This window comes from Peromyscus eremicus, chromosome 1, assembly GCF_949786415.1.
Source record: "Peromyscus eremicus chromosome 1, PerEre_H2_v1, whole genome shotgun sequence".
In the NCBI taxonomy this organism is placed as follows: Eukaryota; Metazoa; Chordata; class Mammalia; order Rodentia; family Cricetidae; genus Peromyscus; species Peromyscus eremicus.
In genome coordinates this window covers 53,380,185-53,403,439 of record NC_081416.1, presented here as the reverse complement: position 1 = coordinate 53,403,439, position 23,255 = coordinate 53,380,185, and the positions used below count along the sequence as shown (strand labels likewise).

At 47.4% G+C, this 23,255-nt stretch overlaps 1 protein-coding gene across 1 annotated transcript; it reads right to left on the bottom strand.

Moving 5' to 3' along the window:
• Positions 1–237: 237 nt before the first annotated feature.
• Stip1 (stress induced phosphoprotein 1) lies at positions 238–20,035 on the bottom strand. Its single transcript, XM_059261857.1, has 14 exons — positions 19,908–20,035; positions 13,971–14,180; positions 13,141–13,282; positions 12,861–13,002; positions 11,457–11,625; positions 7,844–7,970; positions 7,651–7,753; positions 7,362–7,482; positions 4,981–5,077; positions 3,890–4,014; positions 1,693–1,729; positions 1,455–1,558; positions 1,072–1,244; positions 238–699 (listed from the first exon to the last, which is right to left on the bottom strand). Exons 1-14 carry the CDS (start codon positions 19,914–19,916, stop codon positions 627–629), a joined length of 1,632 nt encoding a protein of 543 aa, XP_059117840.1. The 5' UTR covers positions 19,917–20,035; the 3' UTR covers positions 238–626.
• Positions 20,036–23,255: the final 3,220 nt, after the last annotated feature.

Sequence of the window (23,255 nt, the reverse complement as noted above, 5' to 3'; positions counted from 1 at the left end):
CTCTGGGTCGGGTCCAGCATTCTCTGCATCTACTTGGTTTACTGAGACTGTACTGCAAAGAACAGCATGAGCACCCACTCAAAGCTGATCAACTTGCAGGTCTTCAGCTGTTGAGCAACACTTCCACCTAGTGGCCATCCCAACAAAACACAACTCATTTTTCAGCCACCAGGAAGAGGAAAGCCAGGGTTCCATCCCAGAGCAACTTTAGGGAAGAAAGTCACTGGAGACCACAGCAACATATAACCACGCCTGACTGGCTTGTTTTATTGAAGGACATGGGGTAACAACAAGTGAAGACAGCTGGGACCCCAGGTTGGGAAGAATATCCTCCCCTCCCCGTATGCACCCACTGCCCCAAATAAAAAATAACCAACTATAAGGGAGCAGCCGAGACAGTGACGGGGGGTTTGGGGAGGGCAGGGAAGGACATTCAAGGGCAGCAGTGAAGAGACCATGCGTGTGCTGAGAGGGCCCGAGGTGGCGCTGGATGAGTCTGTCTTCCTTGCAGGCATGTATAAATATAAAGATAAGCCTTTCTTTCCCCTCCCTCTGCCCAGTGCTGCTCGCCACCGTCCCAGCTCGCCTTTCCACATTGGCGAAGGGAAGAGGGGAAAAGCAAGTTATCACCGAATTGCGATCAGACCCACATCCATCAGCTTCTGGATCTTCTGTGCTATTACAGGGTTCTTTAAGTGTCTACGGAGAAAAGACAGAGTTATCTGAAGCTTGTTCTTTCTTAGCTGCTATTTCCCTTCACCCAAGATCCCTGGCTCTCAGAGCAAGCTCAAATTAATGACCCAATGCCAGGACACTTACTGCTCTTGTAGACTTTGGTTTGGCTCCCAGCACCCACACAGTAGCTCACAACCCTCTATAATCTAGTTCTAAGTTCTGACACCCTCTTCTGACCTTTTCAAGCACCAGGCATACATGTGGTATACATACACACATACATAAAGGCAAAATGCTTATACACATAACCTAAATAATACATCTTTAAAGATAAGATAGACAAAATTCTATCTGGACACATCCCTCTCACTTCCCCAGCACTCCCACTGGACTTACTCGCTCAGAGCCTGGGGGTCCTTCTGCATCTGCTCCAGGATGAGCCTCATGGCTGGGTCACTCATAATCTGCTGCACCTCAGGGTCAGCCATGGCCCGCCGCTTCACATCCTCAGGGCTGTCATGTCTGTTGTACTGTGCCATCATACAGCGCTGGTAACCATCTGCCGCCTCCTACATTCCAGAAAACACAGAGAGGCAGGAGTCAATAACACTACCTGGCCCACTGCTTCAGCAGGTCCAAAGTAACAGCTCACTGACAAAGGGAAAGGAAGAGAGACAAAGACACCGAAGCATGTGGGAGGGAGTACATGAAGGACTACAGAAAACACCCAGCGGAGAAACAGGTGGGATGAGCCTTGCAGGCCAGCAGCAGCAGCCTACCTTACAGCTCGAGTCCAGGTCTAGTGCCTTCTGGTACACATCCATGGCTTTTGTATAGTCCTTCATGGCTTCCAGGGCAGCTGCTTTCCGTGTGTAACCCTTGACTACAAACAGGAGAGAGGTACTAATTTAATAGCTCCAGGCTGTGGGCTCCCCCGCTTCTGCTACACACCCAAAAGCCTTAACCTTAACAATCTCTGGGGGCCATCAGGGCACAGGAGAAAAATGAAAGGCTTACTGAAGGTTGGCTCCAGCTGGATGCACTCCTCACAGTCCTAGGAAGGAAGAAAAGTAATTAGGCTCTTTTCCCTCCAGGGTGCTCAGTAGCCAGCTACTGTGCCCTAAGGAGTCAGAGGTCTTGGCTTTGACTCTGCTGCTCTTGCCAAATCCAGACCCCTGGGTTCCTAGAGAGCAAGTTAAACAAGAAAGGAGAAAGCTAGGTGAGAGGACTAGGAAAGCAAGCTCCAGGTCACCATCCCAATGCTGAGCACTGGACTCAAGGCTGTGCTATGGCAATACCAGTGGGTAGGACACTTCTGTTTGAGAGCAAACACACAAATGACACTCGCTGCCTTCAGACTTATGTTCAAAAGCCTTACATACTTTGGACAAGCAGAAACTGAAATAAATCATCTTGGTGAGTTCCAGACCAGCCGGAGTTCATGAGACTATCTCAAAACCTCCTGGGCTGCCACTGTCTCACAAGCCACTCAGGTTGACAGCTCCCTTTTAACCCTAACTAGAGTGACATCACTTTCAGGCGATTCCCCAAAGATAGTGGTATCAAAAACAAAACTCTAAGCTGAGAGACAAGGCAGGAGGACTTCAAATTACAAGTCAGCCTGGGCTTATTCTAGTGAGACCCTTTCACAAAACAAAAACAGCTCCGGAGCTGATGAGCTGGCGAGTCAGGCATGGCAAGGATGAAGAACTGCATTCACTCTCCCTAGCAATGGACACTTGGAATCTCAGTGCTGGGAGCAGACAAGCAGACTGCTGGAGCTCAATGGCAGCAGCCAATCTCAGCGACACACCCTGCCTACAGCTCCTGAGGAAAAGCTTCTGAGGTTGTCACTGGCCTTCAAGCACAAGCACTCACAGACAGGCCAGCTCTTGTGGGATGTGTGTACACCGTGTGAAGATGTATCGCTGGGATTGGTGTCATACAGAGCTCAACAGCCAACAGCTAGGCAGGGGGTATAGGCAGGACTTCCGGGCAGAGAGAAAGGAAGGAGGAGAGGAATCTAGGCGTGCATCAGATGCCAACAAGACATGGAGGGAGTTGGACATACAGAAGGAAAGAAAGGTAAAAAGCCATGAGGCAAAACGTGGATTAATATAAATGGGTTATTTTAAGCTATTAGAGCTAGTGGGACAAGCCTAAACTACAGCTGAGCTTTCATAATCAACAAGAAGTCTCTGTATTATTATTTGTGAGCTGATGGCTGACAACAAAGCTTGCTACAAGGTATGGTAGCTACTGGTATAAACTTAGCACTCAAGAGGCTGAGGACAAGAATGTGATTTTAAAGTCAGCATGAACTAAAAAAAGAGAATATTAAGAAAAACAGCAGGGTGGTGGCGGCACATGCCTTTAATCCCAGTACTTGGAAGGCAGATCTCATTGAGTTTAGGCCAGCCTGGTTTACAAAGTGAGTTCCAGGGCAGCCAGGACTATTATGCAGAGAAACCCTGTCTCGAAAAACAAATAAATAAATAAATAAAAAATAAAAAAGGGGGCTGGAGAGATGGAAAAGTAGTTGCTGCTCTTCAAGGACCTGAGTTAGTTTCCAGCACCCACCTGGTAACTTGGAGCTGTCATACTTCCTATTAGGGGGATCCAACACCCTCTTCTGACCTCTGAGGATGCCAGGCACATGTCTGGCACACATACACCTTTGTGAGGCAGAACACTCACACACATTAAAGGAAAAAGAAAAAAGCGGAGGAGGACAGGAAAGGAAGAAAGAAACATTAAGGAAGACTGGGGAGGAAAAAGCACCAGGGGATTCAGGGAAGGCAGAGGAGCCACAGAAGCTTATGTAGCTCAACCACTGATTTTTTTTTTTTTTTTTTTTTTTTGGGAGAGACAGGGTTCCTCTATATAGCCCGGCTGTCCTGGAACTCGCTCTGTAGACCAGACTGGCCTTGAACTCAAGAGATCCGCCTACCTCTGCCTCCCAAATGCTGGAATTAAAAGCATGTGCCACCACCACACAGCTCAACCACTGATTTTTAAGGGCTGGAGTCAGGAAGACACAGGCCTCCAATTTTCCATAAGCACCACCTACTGTCAACCTAGAATCTTAATAAGAACGTTAACCTGCTAAGGAGAGGACAGAAAGGAGAGGTCTGGCCCCCTGCAAAGCCTTACAGTAACTCCAGGTCTCACTGCAAGTAACCGCCCCCCCCCAGCAGAACTCCCCAGGCCTCACCTTGAGCGCCAGCTGAAATTCCAGGAGCTTGGTGTAGCAGGCAGCTCGGTTACTGTACAGTTTGGCATCTCTTGGGTTCCGTTTAATGGCTTCTGTATAGTGCTTCATGGCCTGGGGGTAGTCCCCTAGACAGTTATAAAGACATTTTCTATCAGCTCAGCTGGCTTGGAACTCATTATGTAGCTCAGGCTGCAGCCCTATCTCAAGCCTCCTGAGTGATAGGATTTTAAGTTTGCATCATCATGTCCAGCTAACTAAGGATGATCTGTTTCTGTTATTTTGACACAGGATCTCACTCTGTAACCTAAGCTGTTTTGGGACCCCAAGTTATCTGCCTGTCTCAGTCTCCCAGTTGCTGGGATGTGTACACCCTCACACTAAGGTTTTTAGGGACTGAGAATATAGGTCAGTGGTGGACAGCTTACCTAACATGGTCAATACACTAGATTCAACCCCAATTACTGCTTCCCTCCATGCATGAAAAAGAAATTAAAATTTTTTTTTCAATTTTTATGAACATTAATGTTTTGCCTGCATGTATGTCTGTGTAAGGGTGTCCGGTCCCCTGGAACTGGAGTTACAGACAGTTGTAAGCTGCCATGTGGGTGCTGGGAATTGAACCCGGGTCCTTTGGAAGCGCAGTCAGTGCTCTTAACCTTAGAGCCACCTCTCCAGCCCCTGGATTTTTTTTTTGAGACAGAGTCCTACTAAATGCCAACAGCTTGCCTGAACCCTTTTTGTAGAAAAGCATGGAGAACTCAGGAATTCCTGCCTTTGCCTGAGTATTGGGATTAAAAACACGAGCCACCCCCCAACCCCAAAAATTGGCTGGGTGGTAGTGGTGCACACACAGCACTTGGGAGGTAGAGGCAGGTGAATCTGAGTTTTGAGGTCAGTCTCGTCTACAGAGAGAGCTTCAGGACAGTCAGAGCTACACAGTGAAACCCTGTCTCAAAAACTCCCCAAACAAAGTCACAACACTCAGCAGAAAGAGAACTTTATGATAGCCAAAAGTCGCCCTCCCCTCTCCTGAAGTGTGTCCTGCAAGCAGGCACAGGAAGTCACACGGCAGTCCAGGACGGGGCTGCTACCTTTCTGGAAGCATTCATTGCCCTTGTTCTTCTCCTCCAAAGCCAAGTCAGGGTTGATGTAGGCCAGCCGCTCCTGCTCCTTCAAGATTTTCTCTGCCTAAAAAAAGACAATCACTGGCATAGTAATTCAAACTCACAAACATCCGGAACACTGACAAATTAGAATTTAAATTTTTTCTTTTCTTTTTTTTTTTTTTTTTAACATTTATGTGTATGTATGTGTGCACGAGTCTGCACACTACAGCGCCACATGAAGATCAGAGGACTTCAAGTTCCCTGGAACATGTGAGTTCTATGGACTGAAATAAGGGCGCCAGGCTTGGTGGTCAAGTGCCTTAACATGCTGAGCCCTTTGGGTGATCCCTAATTTGGATTTTGATTTTCAGAGTTCTACAGCAAGATTTTCATCTCATTCCCAAGCTGGGGATATTGCTTGGTGGAGCACATAAGCACCACAAAAATACTCTCCCTATTTTAATATTTATTTTTCTTTTTTGTTTTGTTTTTTTTTTTGGAGCTGAGAATCAAACCCAGGGCCTTGAGCTAAATAACCAACCTTGTTTTAATATTTCTATTTATCAAGGTACACTGGTAAAACAGTAGAACTTGCATATATTTGATTCAAAACTATGCCCTGTTTAGGTTAGGGATGTAGTTTTTGTTTTTTCCATTTTTTTTTTCAAGACAGGGCTTCTCTGTGTAGTTTTGGTGCCTGTCCTGGAACTCACTCTGTAGACCAGGCTGGCCTCGAACTCACAGAGATCCATCTGCCTCTGCCTCCCTGGTGCTGGGATTAAAGGCGTGCGCCAACACCACCCAGCAGGAATGTAGTTTAGTTGGTAGAGTGCTTGCTTAACATACACTGAGGCCCTACATCCAAACACCAGTACCACACAACTCTGTTGTGGCAGCCCATACCTGTGATCTCAGCTGTCATGTGGTAGAAGCAGAATTATAAGGAGTTCAAGGTCATGGGAGGCCAGCTTAGGCTTTGCAACCTTGTCTTAAAAAAAAAACAAAACCATCCCTACATGATGGGGCTGCCAAGCTGGTGGAAGAAGAGAATTGACTACCCCAAGTTGTCCTCTGACCTCCATACCTACACTGTGGCATGTACGTACCCCCAAACAAATACATGTGTAAGATGTTAAAAACAACCACTGAAGGGGAAAAAAAAAGAGAGAGAGAGAGAGAGAGAGAGAGAGAGAGAGAGAGAGAGAGAGAACAATTCTATGAAAGTAAAGTAAAACATAGCACAATTAATTTTATGACTTTTTTTGGGAGGGGGGTAGTTAGTGAAGGACGAGTTGGGAACCTTCACTATGCTACCCAGGCTGGTCTTGAACTGCTATCTTTAGCTCATAATACAGTTATGTGCCACCATGCTAGATTTGACAAATCATTTTGTGAAATTACTGCCTTTGGTGAATTGAGTAAGAATGACTCCCAAGCCAGGTGGTGGCACATGCCTTTAGTCCTAGCACTTGGGAGGCAGAGGCAGGTGGATCTCTTTGAGTTAGAGGCCAGCCTGGTCTACAGAGTGAGTTCTAGGACAGGCTCCAAAGCTACACAGAGAAACCCTGTCTCCAAAAAAAAAAAAGAAAAAAAAGACTCCCATAAGCTCACACATTTGAATGCTTAGTTATGGGGGTGGTGGCGGAATGGTTTCAAATTAGCAGGATTGGGAGGTGTGGCCTTGCTGAAGGAAGTGTATCGGCTTTGAGGTCTCAAAAGCCCATGCCAGGCCCAGTCTCTTTGTCTCTTTACCTACAGATGAGAATATTGTTCTCAGCTATTGCTCCAGCATCTGCCTACATGTCACCATGTTCCCCCATGATAATGGACTAAACCTCTGAAACTGTTAGCAAGCCTTCCAATTAAATGCTTTCTCTTATAAAAGTTGCTTTGGTCACTGTCTCTTCATAGCAAGAGAAGAGTTTAAGGCACTCTCCTACATTATTTATTACAAATGGTATCATACCACTCTGGCTATCAAAATAGTAAAAATGAGACTGGGCACGGTAGTGCAAGCCTACAATCCCAGTAATCAGGGGGGAGAGGCAGGTGAATTTCTGTTGTTCAAGGCCAGCCTAGTCTACACAGAGTTCCAGGACTACATAATAGAGACCCTGTCTTAACAATCCCTCCAAAATGATACGGAAAAACACAGTTGTAACAGTAATATTAGAACCTTGCCAACAGGCCCAGAGCATTTCCTTCATAACATTACCAAGTAGAGATAGGTGAATCTGTTAGTTCTGTTACTTCAAGGACAGCCTGGTCTACAGAGCTAGTTCCAGGACAGTCAAGGCTCAAGTCTACATACACAAAGAAACCTGTCTCGAAAAAAGACATGATAGCCCTATTCTCTTCAGACCCACCTGCTGGCACTTTTTGAGCACGTCTGGGGTTCGGTGCTCTGCCAGAGACTTATTGTAGAAATGGATAGCATCCTTGTACTTTTCTTCTTTGAAGTAGGAATTGCCGATTCGGGCATAAGCTCTGATGAAGACAAGAGGGGAAAAGCATGCTGAGGGCAGGCAATTAGATGTAAGGTCAGACCTCAAAGAAAATACACCAGCAAAGCTGGCACTGCAGCCTGGAAGCCCGACCCTCTCAACAGGGCCTCAGCACCCCCCCTCCCCCAGCAGGGTGGGTTCAGGGGCATACTTGGCAATCTGTCGGTAGTCCTCTCGGTTCTCACGGCCCACTTCAATAGCCTGCTCACACAGCTCCCGGCATTTGTTGTAGTCGCCTTTCTCGAAGTGTACAGCTGCCAGGCAGAAGGGTGAAAAACAGTCAGTCCTTGTTTCTTCCCTCAGGAGTGCCTACCGGATTCTTGTCACTGGTTTCTGGGCCTCACCTGCTTGATTAGTTATGTAAGTCATATTGGTAGGGTCCAGTTCCTTGGCCCTGTCATAATGCTTCAAGGCCACGTCAAAATCTTTCTTCTTGTAGGCATCATTTCCCATCTCTTTTTCTTTCAGTGCCTAAATGGGATTGGAAAAGAGTGCTTAGTAGCATCTATACCAGATGACAGCAATAGCAGCAGAGTCCACGCTCTGTCACCGGTATCAATTAGCATGTGCCACCAACATGACCAGGAAGTAAGTTGTCCCTTGAAAAGGCCTCTTCACACACCAGCTAGAGTCAAGCGGTAAGGGTTAAAGTGAACTTGAACTTCACTTTCTGACCCTGAAACTGCCTTTTCCCATCCTGGATCTTCACCAGGCAGCAACAGGCTTCTCTGAGGGAGAGGAAATCTCTAACTCAAAGCAACTGAAGATGCTGGTATAAGCTGGTGGCAGATTTTTAGCCACAAGCTGGCTGTTGTGGCTATCTTGAGATCTTAGCTGTTCGGGAAGAGCAGGCATGGTTAAGTGGACCCGAAAGGGCCACAGAACAGAGAGTCTGCAGTATCACTCTCTCCACCCACACAGAGGGCCTTTTTCCAGCTGAGACACCCTGAGCAACCAACACTCACCCATTTAAGGGTACTAAATTTGGCAACAATCTGCTGTTCCTGACTACGAGAAGGGAAACACAATTCTTTTTTTTTTTTTTTTTTTTTTTTTTTTTGGTTTTTCGAGACAGGGTTTCTCTGTGTAGCTTTGCGCCTTTCCTGGGACTCACTTGGTAGCCCAGGCTGGCCTCGAACTCACAGAGATCCTCCTGGCTCTGCCTCCCGAGTGCTGGGATTAAAGGCGTGCGCCACCACCGCCCGGCCGGGAAACACAATTCTTTAGGCACACTCCTGCTCTAGAAGAGTGTTGCTAAGTGGACACCCACCACATCCAATCAGGAGGCCAAAGCCTCAGAACAGATGCAGACACCATACCTGGACCCCAGCAGGAACCAGCACCCCTCACAATTCTGTCTGCTCTACTCAGAGCTTATGCCTGCAGCATGTGATGAGGGTTCATTTTCACTGCTGAAGCACTTGGAAATTCAGCATTACTAGGAAATGGCTTATAAAGAGTATCGTTTTCATACATATACTTACAAACAAACAAAAAACCCAGGGTCTCCATGTAACACAAACTGGCTTTTTTCTTTTTTAGTTTTCAAAGCAGGGTTTTCTCTGTATAGCCCTGGCTGTCCTTGAACTCAAGAGATCTGCCTGACAGTCTGGCTTCTAACTCATGATCCTCCTAAACCACAGGCATTCTTTCTTATCTATTTTATATATCAATTTATTTGGGTTTTTTTTTTTGTTGTTGTTTTGTTTTTTGTTTTTCAAGACAGGGTTTCTCTGTGTAGCTTTGCGCCTTTCCTGGAACTCACTTGGTAGCCCAGTTTGGCCTCGAACTCACAGAGATCCGCCTGGCTCTGCCTCCCGAGTGCTGGGATTAAAGGCCTGTGCCACCACTGCCTGGCTATATATCAATTTATAAAAGTATTTTTCTAGGGGCTGGAGAGTTGGCTGAGCAATGAAGAGCATTTGTTGCTTTTGTAGAAGACCCGAGTGATTTCAGTTCCTCAACACCCTCATAGTGGTCCACAACTGTTCGTCTGTTAACTCTAGTTCCAGAGGATCTGACACCTTCTTCTGACCTCCAATAGGTACCAGGCACGCACGTGGTGCAGATACACACATGCAGGCAAAATACTCATACAAATAAAATTAAAAAGAGGCCCTGTGATGGCACACAACTTTAGTCCAAACATTCCCAGGTGTATCTCTAAGTTCAAGGTCAGCCAGGTCTATAAAGAGAAACCCTGTCGCAAAAATAAATAAATAAAATAAATAAATATAGAGTTTTGCATGCATGTACCTCTGTACACCATATGCATGCCTGGTGCCCAAAGAGGACAGAAGACGGCATCAGATCCCCAGACCTGGAGTTTGTCACCAAGTGGATGCTGGGAATCAAACCCGTGTCCTCTGCAAGAACAACTGTTCTTAATCATGGAGCCATCTCTCCAGGCCCCTATTAATTTATCTATTTATGTATGCAAGCCCATGTGCCATGGTATATGTATGGAGGTCAAAGGATGTCTTTTTTTTTTTTTTTTTTGGTTTTTCGAAACAGGGTTTCTCTGTGTAGTTTTGGTGCCTGTCCTGGATCCCGTGCTGTAGACCAGGCTGGCCTCGATCTCACAGAGATCCGCCTGGCTCTGCCTCCCGAGTGCTGGGATTAAAGGCATGCACCACAACCACTGCCCAACAGGACACCTTGCAAAATAGTTCTCTTCTGCCATGTGGGTTTCAGGGAGGGAAATCAGGTTAAGTTTGGCAACAAATGCCTTTACCTACTGACTAAGCCATCTCCACTGGCCCTCTGATGTATTAACTAATTTTTTTTTTCTTTCAGGCACAATTTCACTATGTTACCCAGATGGGTCTCAAAACCCCAGCAGGTCAGGTGATCCTCCTATCTCAGCCACTCAAGTAACTCAGAACATACTAAGTACTCAAAACTATGGGGCTGCAGAGAGCGAGTAAGTCCGTTGTCAAGTGCTTGCCTTACAGACACAAGGATCTGAATTTAACTTCTCAGAACCCATGTAAAGAATTAAGCTAGGAGGCTGAAGAGAGAGCTCAGCGGTTAAGAGCACTGGCTGCAAGCCGGGCGGTGGTGGCGCACGCCTTTAATCCCAGCACTCGGGAGGCAGAGCCAGGCGGATCTCTGTGAGTTCGAGGCCAGCCTGGGCTACCAAGTGAGTTCCAGGAAAGGCGCAAAGCTACACAGAGAAACCCTGTCTCGAAAAAACCAAAAAAAAAAAAAAAAAAAAAAAAAAAAAAGAGCACTGGTTGCTCTTCCAGAGGGCCCAGGTTCAATTCTCTCAGCACCCACATGGCACATTAGAGCTGTCTATTACTCTAGTTCTAGGGGATGCAATACCCTCATACTGACATACATGCAGGCAAAACACCAATGCACACGAAATAATAAAAAGAATTAAGCTATGAGGGTGGTAGGCCTGGAGGCATGGTTCAGCAGTTAAGCACTTGCAAAGGACCCACACAGATTTATATATAAAATCTAGTTCCAGGGATCTGACACCCTCTTCTGCCTCCATGGACACTAGGCATGAATGCGGTGCCGAGACATATACATGCAGGCAAAACAGTCATACACATAAAATAAAAATAAAGCACACTCCTTTAATCCCAGTTATCTGTGAGGCAGAGGCAGGTGGATCTCTAAATTCAAGGCCAGTCTAGTCTATATAGTAAAACCCTGTTCAACACAAACCAACCAAATAAAACATAAAAACTTACTAATTCCAGCAATTGGGAGGACAATCATCCTGAGTTTAAAGCCAGCCTGGGATGCAGAATAACTGTTTCTGACAGTGTCAAATCCAGAGCTTCATGCATACTAGGCAGGTAGTCCAAAAACTGGGCCACATCCCCAGCCCCAAGCCATTTCTCAGCTACAGTCTGTAGCCATACCCATTTAGTACTCTTATTTCTAACTGTTTTGGCTGTATGTAAATGTATGATAGTTTAGAGGAGAAAAAAATAAGACCTGTTTCTTATTCTCTGGAAGATCTTCTTCCATTGGTTCTGGCTTGGCCTCCTTTTTGGGAGGAGGTGGGGGTGGGGGTGTTGCTGCCTCTTCCTCTTCATCCATACTGCCCAGATCAACCCCAAGGAGGACACTGAGAGTAGTCATGATCCGTGGATCTTGTATTTTCCTGAATTGATAAAAAAACAAAAACAAAAACAAAAAAAAACCAACGAGCTGGAGAAATGTCTCCACAGTTAAGAAAGCACACTGCTCTTCAGAGACTCAAGTTCCATTCCCAGCACTCATACCGGGCAGCTCACAACCTTCTGAAATTCTGGCTCTAGGAGACCCCAACATCTCTGGCCTCCTCAGGCACCTGCACTCACACGCACATTCCCATATATAGACACAAACACGAGTAATTTAAAAGAATAAAAATGAAATTTTTCAAGAGAAACAAGGCTTGGAGAGATGTCTCAAAGATGAAGAGTGACCGAGAGTGCCTCTATAGGGGCCAGAATTCAGATCCCAGCACCCATATCAGGTGGCTCACATATGTCTGTAACTCCAGCTGAAGGAGAAAAAATAAAAAGCAAGACAAGCCCGGGCAGTGGTGGCGCACGTCTTTAATCCCAGCACTCAGGAGGCGGAGAAAGGCAGATCTCTTTGAGTTCAAGGCCAGCCTGGTCGACAAGTCAGGTATGGTGGTGTATCTCTTTAATCTGGCACTGAAGAGGCAGAGGTTGGTGGATCTCTGAGTTCGAGGAACTCAGTCAGTGAGTTCCAGAATAGCCAGGGCAATGTAGCGAAACCCTGTCTCAAAAAACAAAACAACAAAAAGCAAGAAAATCACCCAAGTAGCTGGAATTATAGGTGGGCATTACCAAGCCTGGGTTCTATAATTGCTCTTTTTTTTTTTTTTTTAAAAAGATTTATTTATTTATTATGTATACAGCATGTATCCCTGTAGGCCAGAAGAGGGCACCAAATCTCATTACAGATGGTTGTGAGCCACCATGTGGTTGCTGGGAATTGAACTCAGGACCTCTGGAAGAGCAGTCAGTGCTCTTAACCTCTGAGCCATCTCTCCAGCCCCTATAATTGCTCTTAACCTATTCACTGCTAACAGATTACTGCATAGATGGTCTTCACCCACTGATACACGGCTAGAGCCAGGGCATGTAGCGCAGAGACAAAACACTTGCTTATTTTTGTAGTCCTGAGGACTACAAAAATAAGCAAAGCTAGAATTCTAGAAGAGGCAGGTCTGTAAGAAACAGTCCAGAGTGCTATTATAAGCTATTGGACCCTTTCTATGCAAATTACAAAACTTGCCCTCCTCAGTGGCAAAAAAGCAAAGGCAGAAAAACCTGTGGTTCCGACCAGAGAGCTTCTGCCAGAGTTCCTGTTGCCTCCACTTACGTGCCCAGGTCTGAAGGCTTGTTCCGTAGCTGTTCTATGAGTTCCCGGTAGGTAGGGTCACTGAGCAGTGTCCTTGTCCTAGGATCATTCTCCAACTTCTGGTACAGATTAGGCAAGTTGAAAGGATTCATGAATTTCCTCTCTGTCCAAATGAGGGAAAGTACATCAGTATGAAATGTTTACTTGAGTTACCATGACATTACCCACCACCATCACCTTCACTTTGGGGGAGGGCAGGATTCTTTTCAAAATTAATCCCATTACGTAAAAGACCACCTACCTGCCAACCTGGCCTCCATGTTCTGCAAGCCCTCCTTAAGCTGGAGGTTATTTGCTTCATGTTTTAAACCCTCTTCATAGGTTCGTTTGGCTTCTTCAAACCGGTTTAGGAATTCAAGAGCTGCTGCTTTTCTTGAATAACCCTTAATACATCCAACATTATAGAAAATAGAGGTCATACACAGGTAAATTCAGATAAAAAACCTACTAGGGTTTGTTTTATTTATTTAACCCATATGTACGGGTGTTCTCCCTGCATATGTGGATCTGTGTGTGCCTTGTGTCTACAGAGGCCAGAAGAGGGCACTGGATTCCCTGGGACTGGAATTACAGTTCTGAGCCACCAGGTGGGCACTGAAAATTAAACCCAGGTCCTCTGGAAGAGCTGCCGGTACTCTTAACAACTGAGTCATCTCACCACCCCCCACCCTTCCTGAGACAGGGTCTCATTATGTAGTTCCAGGTGGCTTCAAACTCCGCCTGTCTCTAATTCCCAAGTGTTGGGACTAAAGGCATGTACTTTTTAGACCCAAATGATACTTGCATAAAGGCCAACCAGAAAATAGGGAAAGGATTCAACACCAATGATGATACTAAAAGGATGCAGACAAAGGTGCTGTCAGTTTCTTTAGCACTCTTTTATTTCTTAGCAGTACAACTAATAAAACCTGTTTTACTATCGATGGTAAAGACTTGGTGAATTAAGTGTTAACCTTCAAGGGGTGCCTTCTGACAGGGTGGGCAGACAGGTCAGGAGGACCTGCTAAAAAGGGACCACAGACCAGACCCAAAGTCCTTAGGAAAACTGCAGAGCCCAACTCTCCAGCTTACCTTGCCCCAGTCGGGCTTCAGGTCAACCGTCTTACAGCCATCCTCATAGGCCTTCTGGTAGTCTCCTTTCTTGGCGTAGGCCGCAGAGCGATTGCTATAGAGCACATGGTTCTGGGGATCTAGTTTAATTGCCTCAGAGTAGCACTGTAAGGCATCATCGATGTTCCCAGCACTCAGGGCCTTATTGCCCTTCTCCTTTAGTTCATTCACCTGAGGAGGAAAGGAAGGCATCAATATAGCCTCACTCCATACAACATTCATTCTCTCTTGGGGTGTTAGGTTATACTTATTTAACTAGCTGGCTACTATGATCAAGAGAGAAAAATGCTAAACCAGCCACACTCTCCCACATCTCTAGAAGCTAGCAGGGAAAACAAAGCAGGAACATGAAGTCGACTTCAGGTCAACAGAGAACTCAGCCCCTCCGGTGCAACACAAGCTTCTTTTGAAAAGCATATTCAGCCAGGCGGTGGCAGCACACACCTTTAATTCCAGCACCCAGGAGGCAGAGGCAGGCGGATCTTTGTGAGTTCGAGTCCAGCCTGGTCTACAGAGCGAGATCCAGGAAAGGCACAAAGCTACACAGAGAAACCCTGTCTCAAAAAAAAAAAAAAAAGAAAAGAAAAGAAAAGAAAAGCAAAGCATATTCACTTGTCAAAGCTTTCCAAAGAGCTGAATGGTAAATTGAGTACAGGAAGAGCTACGCATGCTTAGATACATGATTGAGCAGCCAGCATGGTGGCACAAATCTGCACTCCCAGTACTCAGAAGGCTGAGGTTGGAAGAATACGAGTTCCAGTTTCAAAAAACTCAAGATGGGGGCCCAATGAGATGGCTCAGTGTGATAAACACTCAAGCCCAACAATCTAAGTTTGATACCTGGATAGTAAGGGTGGAGAAGAGAACCAACTCCACAAAGTTGTCCTACAACCTCCACCATATGCACATCTGAACACACACACTTACTTGCCCTACAAGCCTCAGGAGAAGAGGCCTCTATTCCTCTATGCTTATTATGGCTCTACCGCCATAATTCATATCCCATTATCAGCAAAAGCCAAATGGGAGTTTACTGTGCTGTCCCTTAAGGGTAGAGCTAGTCCCCACCAATGCTTTACTATTACTCTATCAGGAAGGAGAAGAGAGGATGAAGGTAAGTATCATCTCATCCCATTCTCTCAGTTGCCAAGGAGCTTTATAAAGTGAAGAGACCTTGCTTAAGAGGAGTTCACCACAAAGCCACACATTTCCTCGCTTCCCTTCCTATCACTTTGAGACAGTCTCAGTTTAATTTCGAAGGCTAGCCTTGAACCTGAGATCTTGTTCCTGACACCCACTAGCTGAGATTAGAGATCTAAAAGTGTTCTTCATTATCTGTGTGTGTATAATGGGTTTTTCTTAACAGTGCTGACTTACAAAAGGTCAAGAACTTCATTGCCAGGCACCTTTAATCCTACCCAGCACCTGGGAGGCAGAGGCAGGCAGATCTCTGAGTTCAAGGCCAGCCTGGTTTATAGAGCCAAGTTCCAGGACATCCAGAAAGACACAGAAAAATCCTGTCTGGAAAAACAACAACAAAAAAACCTCCACAAAAACAAACAAATGCCAAAACTTCCTATAAGCCTAGCTAGGAGAAAACTGTACCTTCACAGCTCCGTTTAAAATGCAAGCACAAGGGGGCTGGAGAGATGGCTCAGAGGTTAAGAGCACCGACTGCTCTTCCAGAGGTCCTGAGTTCAATTCCCAGCAACCACATGGTGGCTCACAACCATCTGTAATGAGATCTGGCGCCCTCTTTGGTATACATAATAAATAAATCTTTAAAAAAAAAAAAATGCAAGCACAGAGTGCACAATGGGCAGAGTAGGATGTACACTTATGCCACTGGAGTATGGATGTAGCTCACTTGGTAACTGAAGCCCCAGGTGAATCCCAGCCCCAGACACGGTGACATACATGCACATACATGTTATTACAGGACTTATGAGGCACAGAAAGGAAAGTAAGTCGTTCCTTGGCTACATACATTAAGTCTAAGGCTAGCCTGGGATTCATGAGACCCTAACTCAATCAAGCAAGGCCAACCCATTTTGAGTCAAAGCTGTACTAAAGCTATTACAGTACCTATTATGAAACTATCATCTACTCATGGTTCAGTAGACTGACATAGAATTCACTTCTTTCAGATGATTTTAGAACCCTAGGTATACCACAGGAACTTCCATAGAGCAGAGATCCTAACGCAAAGGTAAGCTGAGTCTGCCCGGTAATCTCAGCAATTAGGAAGGGGAAAGAGAAGCAAAGACACAGGAAACTGCCAAAAATTCCATCCCTTTAAAGGAAGGCCAAGGGAGAAAAAGGTGGAAAACTTCACTCAACTGATATAAGAGGAAGCTGACTTTGTTAGCTCTTGTTTACAAAGAGAAAGGGTTTCACACAGGCCTAAAATTCACTATGTAGCCCAGGCTGGCTTACTGCCTCAGCCTTCTGGTGCTGGGTTTATAGGCATGAGCTCAACACTCCATTTGGAAGAAAAAAGTACTTTTCAAATGAGCACTGACAGGAAGTCAATTGTTAGGAAATAAACTGGGGGGCATATTACCTTGTTAAAAAACAAAACTAAGCCGGGCGGTGGTGGCGCACGCCTTTTAATCCCAGCACTCGGGAGGCAGAGCCAGGTGGATCTCTGTGAGTTCGAGGCCAGCCTGGACTACCAAGTGAGTTCCAGGAAAGGTGCAAAACTACACAGAGAAACCCTGTCTCGAAAAACAAAAAAAAAAACAAAAACAAAAACAAAAACAAAAACAAAAACAAAAAAAAACTAGGGGCTGGAGAGATGGCTCAATGGTCAAGAGCACTGGCTGTTCTTCCAGAGGACTTAGGTTCAATTCCCAGCACCCACATGGCAGCTTACAACTATCTGTAACTTCAGTTCTAGGGGACCCAACACCTTCACACAGACATACACGTAGGCAAAATACCAATGCATATAAAATAAAATTAAAAAACAGAATGGTGATGGCACATGCCTTTAATCCCAGCACTCAGGAGGCAGAAGCAAGCAGATCCCTGTGAGTTCAAGGCCAGCCTGGTCTACAGAGTGAGTTCCAGCACAGGCTCCAAAGCAACACAGAGAAACCCTATCTCGAAAAAAAATCAGAAGAAATAAATAAATAAAACAAAAAACCAAAAACAAACACAACAAAACTAAAGGGGCTAGAAAGAATGCTCAGAGGTTAAGAGCATATGACACTCTTTCGGAAGATCTAAATTCAGTGCCCTCCCAGGTGGCTCCCACATCGATGGCCACCATGGGCACAAACGTACATGGTACACAAATAAAAATACATCTGTTTGTAGACAAGGTCTCTCTCTGTAGCTCTGGCTGTCCTGTAACTCCGCTATGTAGACAAGGCCAGCCCCTGCTTCCCAAGTGTTGGGATTAAAGGTCTGTGCCCCCATACTTGACATTAAAAAATGTGCTGAGCCTGGAACGATGGCTCAGCAGTTAACAGCACTAGCTGCTCTTCCAGAGGACCTGGATTCAATTCCCAGCACCTACATGGCAGCCTGCAACTGTCTGTAACTCCAGTTCCAGAGGATCTGACACTCTCACGCAGACATACATGGAGGCAAATCGCCAATACACAAAAACAAATAAATAATAAATAATGTGCTTTGGTATTTCTTGAGACAGAGTCTCACTACACAGCTCTGGCTGTCCTATTACAGAGATCAGTTGCCTCTGCCTTATGAGTGCAGGGATTAAAGCATGCACCTTTATGCCTGGCAAAAATAAATCTTACAAATGTAAACTATGATGCCAGGAGTGGTGGCGCACGCCTTTGATCCAAGCACTCAGGAGGCAGAGGCAAGCTGATCTCTGTGAGTTCCAGGACAGCCAAAAATACACAGAGAAACCCTGTCTCAAAAAAACCCCAAAAAAGTAAATTATACATCACTGTAGGATTTACCTGAAAGAACTCCCTTCTTCAAATGCACAATTTTCTTTTTCTTTTTTTTTTTTTTTTTTTTTTGATTTTTGGAGACAAGGTTTCTCTGTGTAGCCCTGGCTGTCCTAGAACTCAATCTTTAGACCATGCTGGCCTTGAACTCACAAAGATCCGCTTGCCTCTATGCTGGGATTAAACACAGGCACTAACGCCAGCCTGACTCAAATGCACTATTTTCAATATTCAAATTTATTTCTCTGGGTGGTGGCGGCACACGCCTTTAATCCCAGCACTTGGGAGGCAGGGGAAGGCAGATCTCTGTGAGTTCAAGGCCAGCCTGGTCTACAGAACAAGTTCCAGGACAGGCTCCAAAGCTACACAGAGAAACTGTCCTAAAAAAACAAAAACAAAATTATTTCTTGTGTGCATGCCAGTGCATAGAAGTTGAAGTCAGGATGTCTTCCTCTACTGCTCTTCACCTTAGTCTTTGAGACAGGGTCTCTCGATGAGCCTGGAGTTCATAGACTGGCTAGTGAGCCCTGAGATCCTCTTTCCCCCCAACTCTTTGGGTGGGTGCTGACAATCTGAACTCAGGTTCTCATTCTTTTTTTGAGACAGGATTTCTCTGTGTAACAGCTCTGGTAGTCCTGGAACTCCATCTGTAGACCAGGCTGGCCTCGAACTCACAGAGATCCGCTTGCCTCTGCCTTCTGAATGTTGGGATTAAAGGCTTTCGCCACCACTGCCCAGCTCAGGCTCTCATTCTTACACATCAATGTTTTTACCATTCGAGCCGTCCTGAGTTTAGCCAGTCCCTTACAGTCTACATGTATATTTGCACACTTGTACAATGGCTGGCAGGATTTTATTTCTGAGGTGGGTGGGGCGGATGTATAGCTCTGAATACACCCTGGGTTCCAGGCCCCTGGGTTCAATAGCCAGCACCACATACTAGATGAATGAATGAATGAATGAGAGAAGAGCCCCTTTTTGTTCTAATAGAGCAAAGTGCTGCTTATTCCAAAAGCGAGTTTTTGTTGGTTTTTTTTTCCGTCTGTACTGCAGCCTATCTATCCCAGACACAACTTCATTACTTCAAGGGTACAAAAAGTTGGTTAACCATTCCACTGCCAGCCTTCCTAACGAAGCAGGGAGGCCCTCCGGTCCCTTACAGTGGCTAGTCCAGAACAAAAGGTTTTACTTTGTGCATCATACTAAAAGTAGTAAGCTGTTCTCTTTTTTGTGAGCATTTGGGTGAATGAGGACAGTTCAATGACGGCTTCCAAGGTAACAAAACCCCTCCAGACCTCTCAGAGCTGCGGGCCCCTGTGGCCGGAGCTAGTCACCAAGGTAAGGGCAGCAAGTTCGACTCTGTGGCCTGGATGCCGAGCGAGGAGAGGCAGGGACTTCTGGCTGCTCACTCTCGGCTCACAACTGTCTCTAACCACTAAATCCCGTGTAACTGGAGTCCGAATTTCCAAGTGTCAGGTCCCCAGTCACCACAAAAAAAAAAAATAAATAAAAGAAAAAAGGGGGGAAAAAAGAGAGAGAGAAAGGGAAAGAGAGGGGGAGGGGCGACATATGCATCCCGAGCCGCAGGGAGACTCGGTGACACTGTCCGCGTCCGCCGCCCCTGCACAGTAGCGCGGGCCCCTTCCCCGGGCGCACGCAGCTGCCCTGTTCCCCGAAGGCTGCCGAGGCGATCGGTCACCGGATCCCTCCAAGTTGGTCGCGGCCGACGGGGGCCTCCCGCGCTGAATCGGCCCCGCGCCCAGAAGACTCGGGGCCCGGCCGCGGCCAGGCCCGCTCCCGCTCCGCTCGGCGGGCCGCGGGGGCGACGGGCGCTCGCCATTCTCCCCTCACACGCCCGACCGCGGCCCTCAAGCCCTCGCCTCGGCCGCGCGGCCCGGCCCCCGACCCCTCGCTTCTCCCCGTCGTCGGGCCCTGCGCTGCCCCGGGGCCCCGGCCGCCCCTCCCCCTTCACCTGCTCCATAGCCTGGCCCGGAACCCCGTTGAATCGAATTCGTCCGCTCCGCGTTCCCAACCGCACGCGCCGCCTTCTGGAACCTACTAGAAGCTGCCGGGACCCCCCGGTTCCCGCCCCTTCCTTGCCTGCTCATTGGTTGATCGCGTCCAAGGGGCTCTATGCTCCTCCGCTATTGGCTGTTAGCCCAGTCAATCATTTTGGCTTCTCTTTCATTGGTCCTCTGCGGGTCTTCTCGCCAGCCCTGCCTCCTCTGCACCTCGGGATTGGTCGGTCTTCGACAAGCCCCGCCTATGTCAGGGAGGAGCGGGCCTCGACAACACGGATTGGTTGGCGAGTCCGTCAATTGTGGCTGACCTGGCCGCGCCCATTGGTCCCGTTCTTTCTGGAAATTTCCACGACTCTCATTGGGCTGAAGGACTCCTTGACGGAACCGCCTTCAGAAAAAAAAAAATTCAATTGGGTGTGTGTTGGGGGTGGAGTGGAAATTGGCCACACTTGGCCCTGATTGGTTTAGGCCGCTGCTCGGTAGAGGGGCGCCCGGCGGGTGGTTCGTGGGAGTCCTGCATCTACCGGCTGTCGCCGCGGGTTCGGCTGCAGCCTGACGGGCTCTTCTCCGAGAGCCTGCGACTGTCGGCTGTGCAGCCCCGGCCGGCTGGGTGGCCGTCTTAGCGGGCCGGCGTTTTCCCACATCCCGGCCTCGGGGCCCCGAATGCTCCCCAACGCCGCGGGGCGGTGACAGGGCGGTGCTTTCCCCGCGGTGGCGCGGCTGACGGTGCCATCAGGGGAGTCGCGCGCCTCTGAATTCAGGTGCAAGCTTCGGTCACCGCGGTCCTGCCAGCAGAACTGCCACTCTGGTTGCAGGCTCAGCGTGCGGTTCACGGAACAATGGAGGCTGAGGAGGGTCTGGGGAGGGCCTGGGTGAGGGGCTTGGACTCTGTGGTGCCCTCTCTGTGCCAGGGGCGCCAATGCACACCCTTTCCAGCCGGCTACCCCTCATCTGTTCGCTTATACCTAGTTCCCCTGCCTCGCCTAAGATCACCGGAGGAGAGTCGGGCGAGGTGGTGCACGCCTTTAATCCCGGCACTTGGAGGCAGAGGCAGGTGGGTCTTTGTGAGTTCAAGGCCAGCCTGGTCTACAGCGCGAGATCCGGGACAGGCAGGGCTACACAGAAAAAGCCGATCTGGAGGAGCGGGGGACGACAAAAAAGTTAAATTGGGCTGGAGAGAGAGTAGTTAGGATGGTATCCTGCCCTTTAAAGGACCCTGGTTCAGCACCACAAAGAGAGCAGCTTGCATCCATCTGTAACTTCAGGGGATTCCACCTCTGGCCTCCATGGTCACCTTCCCATACCCACTGTGCATGCACGTTCGAACACACACACACACACACACACACACACACACACACACACGCACAATTAAAAATAGAAACTTAAAAGAAAATAAAAGCTGTGTTTTGTAGTTACTTTTCTATTGCTGTGAGACACCTTGACCAAGGCAACGTATAAGAGTTTATTGAGGCTTACAGTTCCATCATGGTGGGTGACATGGAAGCAGGCAGGCAGGCATGGTACTGGAGCAATAGCTAAGAGCTTACATCCGGTCCACAGACAAAAGGCAGAGGGAGATCCAGCTGGGGATGCTGCGGGCTTTTGAAACCTCAAAGCATGTCCCCAGTGACCCACATCCTCCAACCAGGGCACGACTCCTAATCCTTCCTAAACTGCGGTCCAAGTATTCAAAGATATGAGCCTGTGGGGGGCATTCTCGTTTAAATCACCACACTGTATGGAGGCACATATCTAATCCCAGTGCTGGAGAATCTGAGACATGGGCATGCTTGCTGCCCAGCCAGTTTAGCAGACTCAGTGGTAAGCTCCAGGTTCAGTGTGAGACCCTATCTCAAAAAAAAAAAAAAAAATAAAATAAAAATATAAAGGGCCTGGTGTGTGTGTGTGTGTGTGTGTGTGTGAGAGAGAGAGAGAGAGAGAGAGAGAGAGAGAGAGAGAGAGAGAGAGAGAGCACCCATGCGCACGCACTTAGTAGGCAGAGGCAGGTGGATCTCTGTGAGTTTGAGGCCAGCCTGGTCTACAGAGTGAGTTCCAGGACAGCCAAGAGCTACTACACAGTGAGACCTTGTCTCAAACCCTCAATTAAAAAATCAGTAAATGAAAGTGGAGGGGCTGAAGAAATAAATGGGTTGGCATTAAGAACCCTTGCTCCTCTTGCAGAAGACTCTGGTTCAGTTTCCAAAACCAGCATGGCAGCTCACAACTGACCAAAAATCCAGTACAAGGGGACAGAGTGACCTATTCTGGCCTCTAACACACAGATGGTGCGCAGACATACATACAGGAAACACATACACGCACACATGCACGCATATGCGTGTGTACAAATAAACAAGCTTAAATAAATTGAGGAAGACACCTTACATTGACTTCTGACCACCACCTATGTGCACGTGTACATCCACAATTAAAAAGAACAAGGGGTGGATCTTCAGATGGAGACTGTTGGGCACTCTGAAGCTTAAGCTTCCAGTACCACGGTAAAGTCAGGCTGAACACTTGGAAATGTGAGCTCTCCCCAGCTCCACTACCTTAGTTTCCAACCTCTAACCTGAGCTGAGAGTAGAGTCAAGGAAATCAATGTCCCCTTCTCTCGGGTCCCTAGAACACAGCAGTGTCACCACAGAGACGTCTGGCCCCGTGCATCCTCTGAGTGTCCTGTGTGTTCCAGAACATTGCTGTTGAGAGTGGAGGGAGGACAGGGATGGTGGTGTCATCTTGAGACCGCTGTTCTTACAGAGCAAACTCCCAATCTGTACAGCTGCCTTTTAATGGCAGTGTGGTGTGGAGTGAGCAGTGCTGTTGCTCAGGACTCTGGGAGATCTTTGGATGCTGGAGTGAGGACCTGAGATAACCCTGGCTTCCTTCCCCACTAAAGACAAGGTTCTGTTGAGGGTTTCTTTGAGGCCCACTAATCTCAGTGGTCCTGATTCCTGGGTCTCCTGAGTTCTGGTGAGTCTGGAAAGTTGGGGGAGAAGAAAAGGAGGGGGGAGAGCTCTCTTCATTTCCTGTGAACCTACATGGAGTGGCAGGCCCTATGCCAGATGCTGGGAGGACCAGAACAACGGTAATTATCTAATCACTAACCAGACAGCTGAGGGCAGCACGGGGGCTGGGTGTCTCCACCAGCCTCATGCCTATAAATACCATCTCCAATGACTCCTAGAATTCCAGCTTCATCTCAGAGCTTACTCCCAACGCCCAGGCTTGTCTGACTAGCTGCCTCCCGACTTCTTCCCTTCGTGTCTGTCAGACACCCCAGTATTGTCCTCCAG

Excerpts from the sequence above, each read along its gene's own strand:
- Stip1 (XM_059261857.1), bottom strand. Across the intron at positions 13,283-13,970 it reads TGAAGCCCGACTGGGGCAAG|GGTTATTCAAGAAAAGCAGC; the intron begins GTAAGCTGGAGA and ends GGATGTATTAAG. Across the intron at positions 1,559-1,692 it reads CCAGCTGGAGCCAACCTTCA|TCAAGGGTTACACACGGAAA; the intron begins GTAAGCCTTTCA and ends TCCTGTTTGTAG.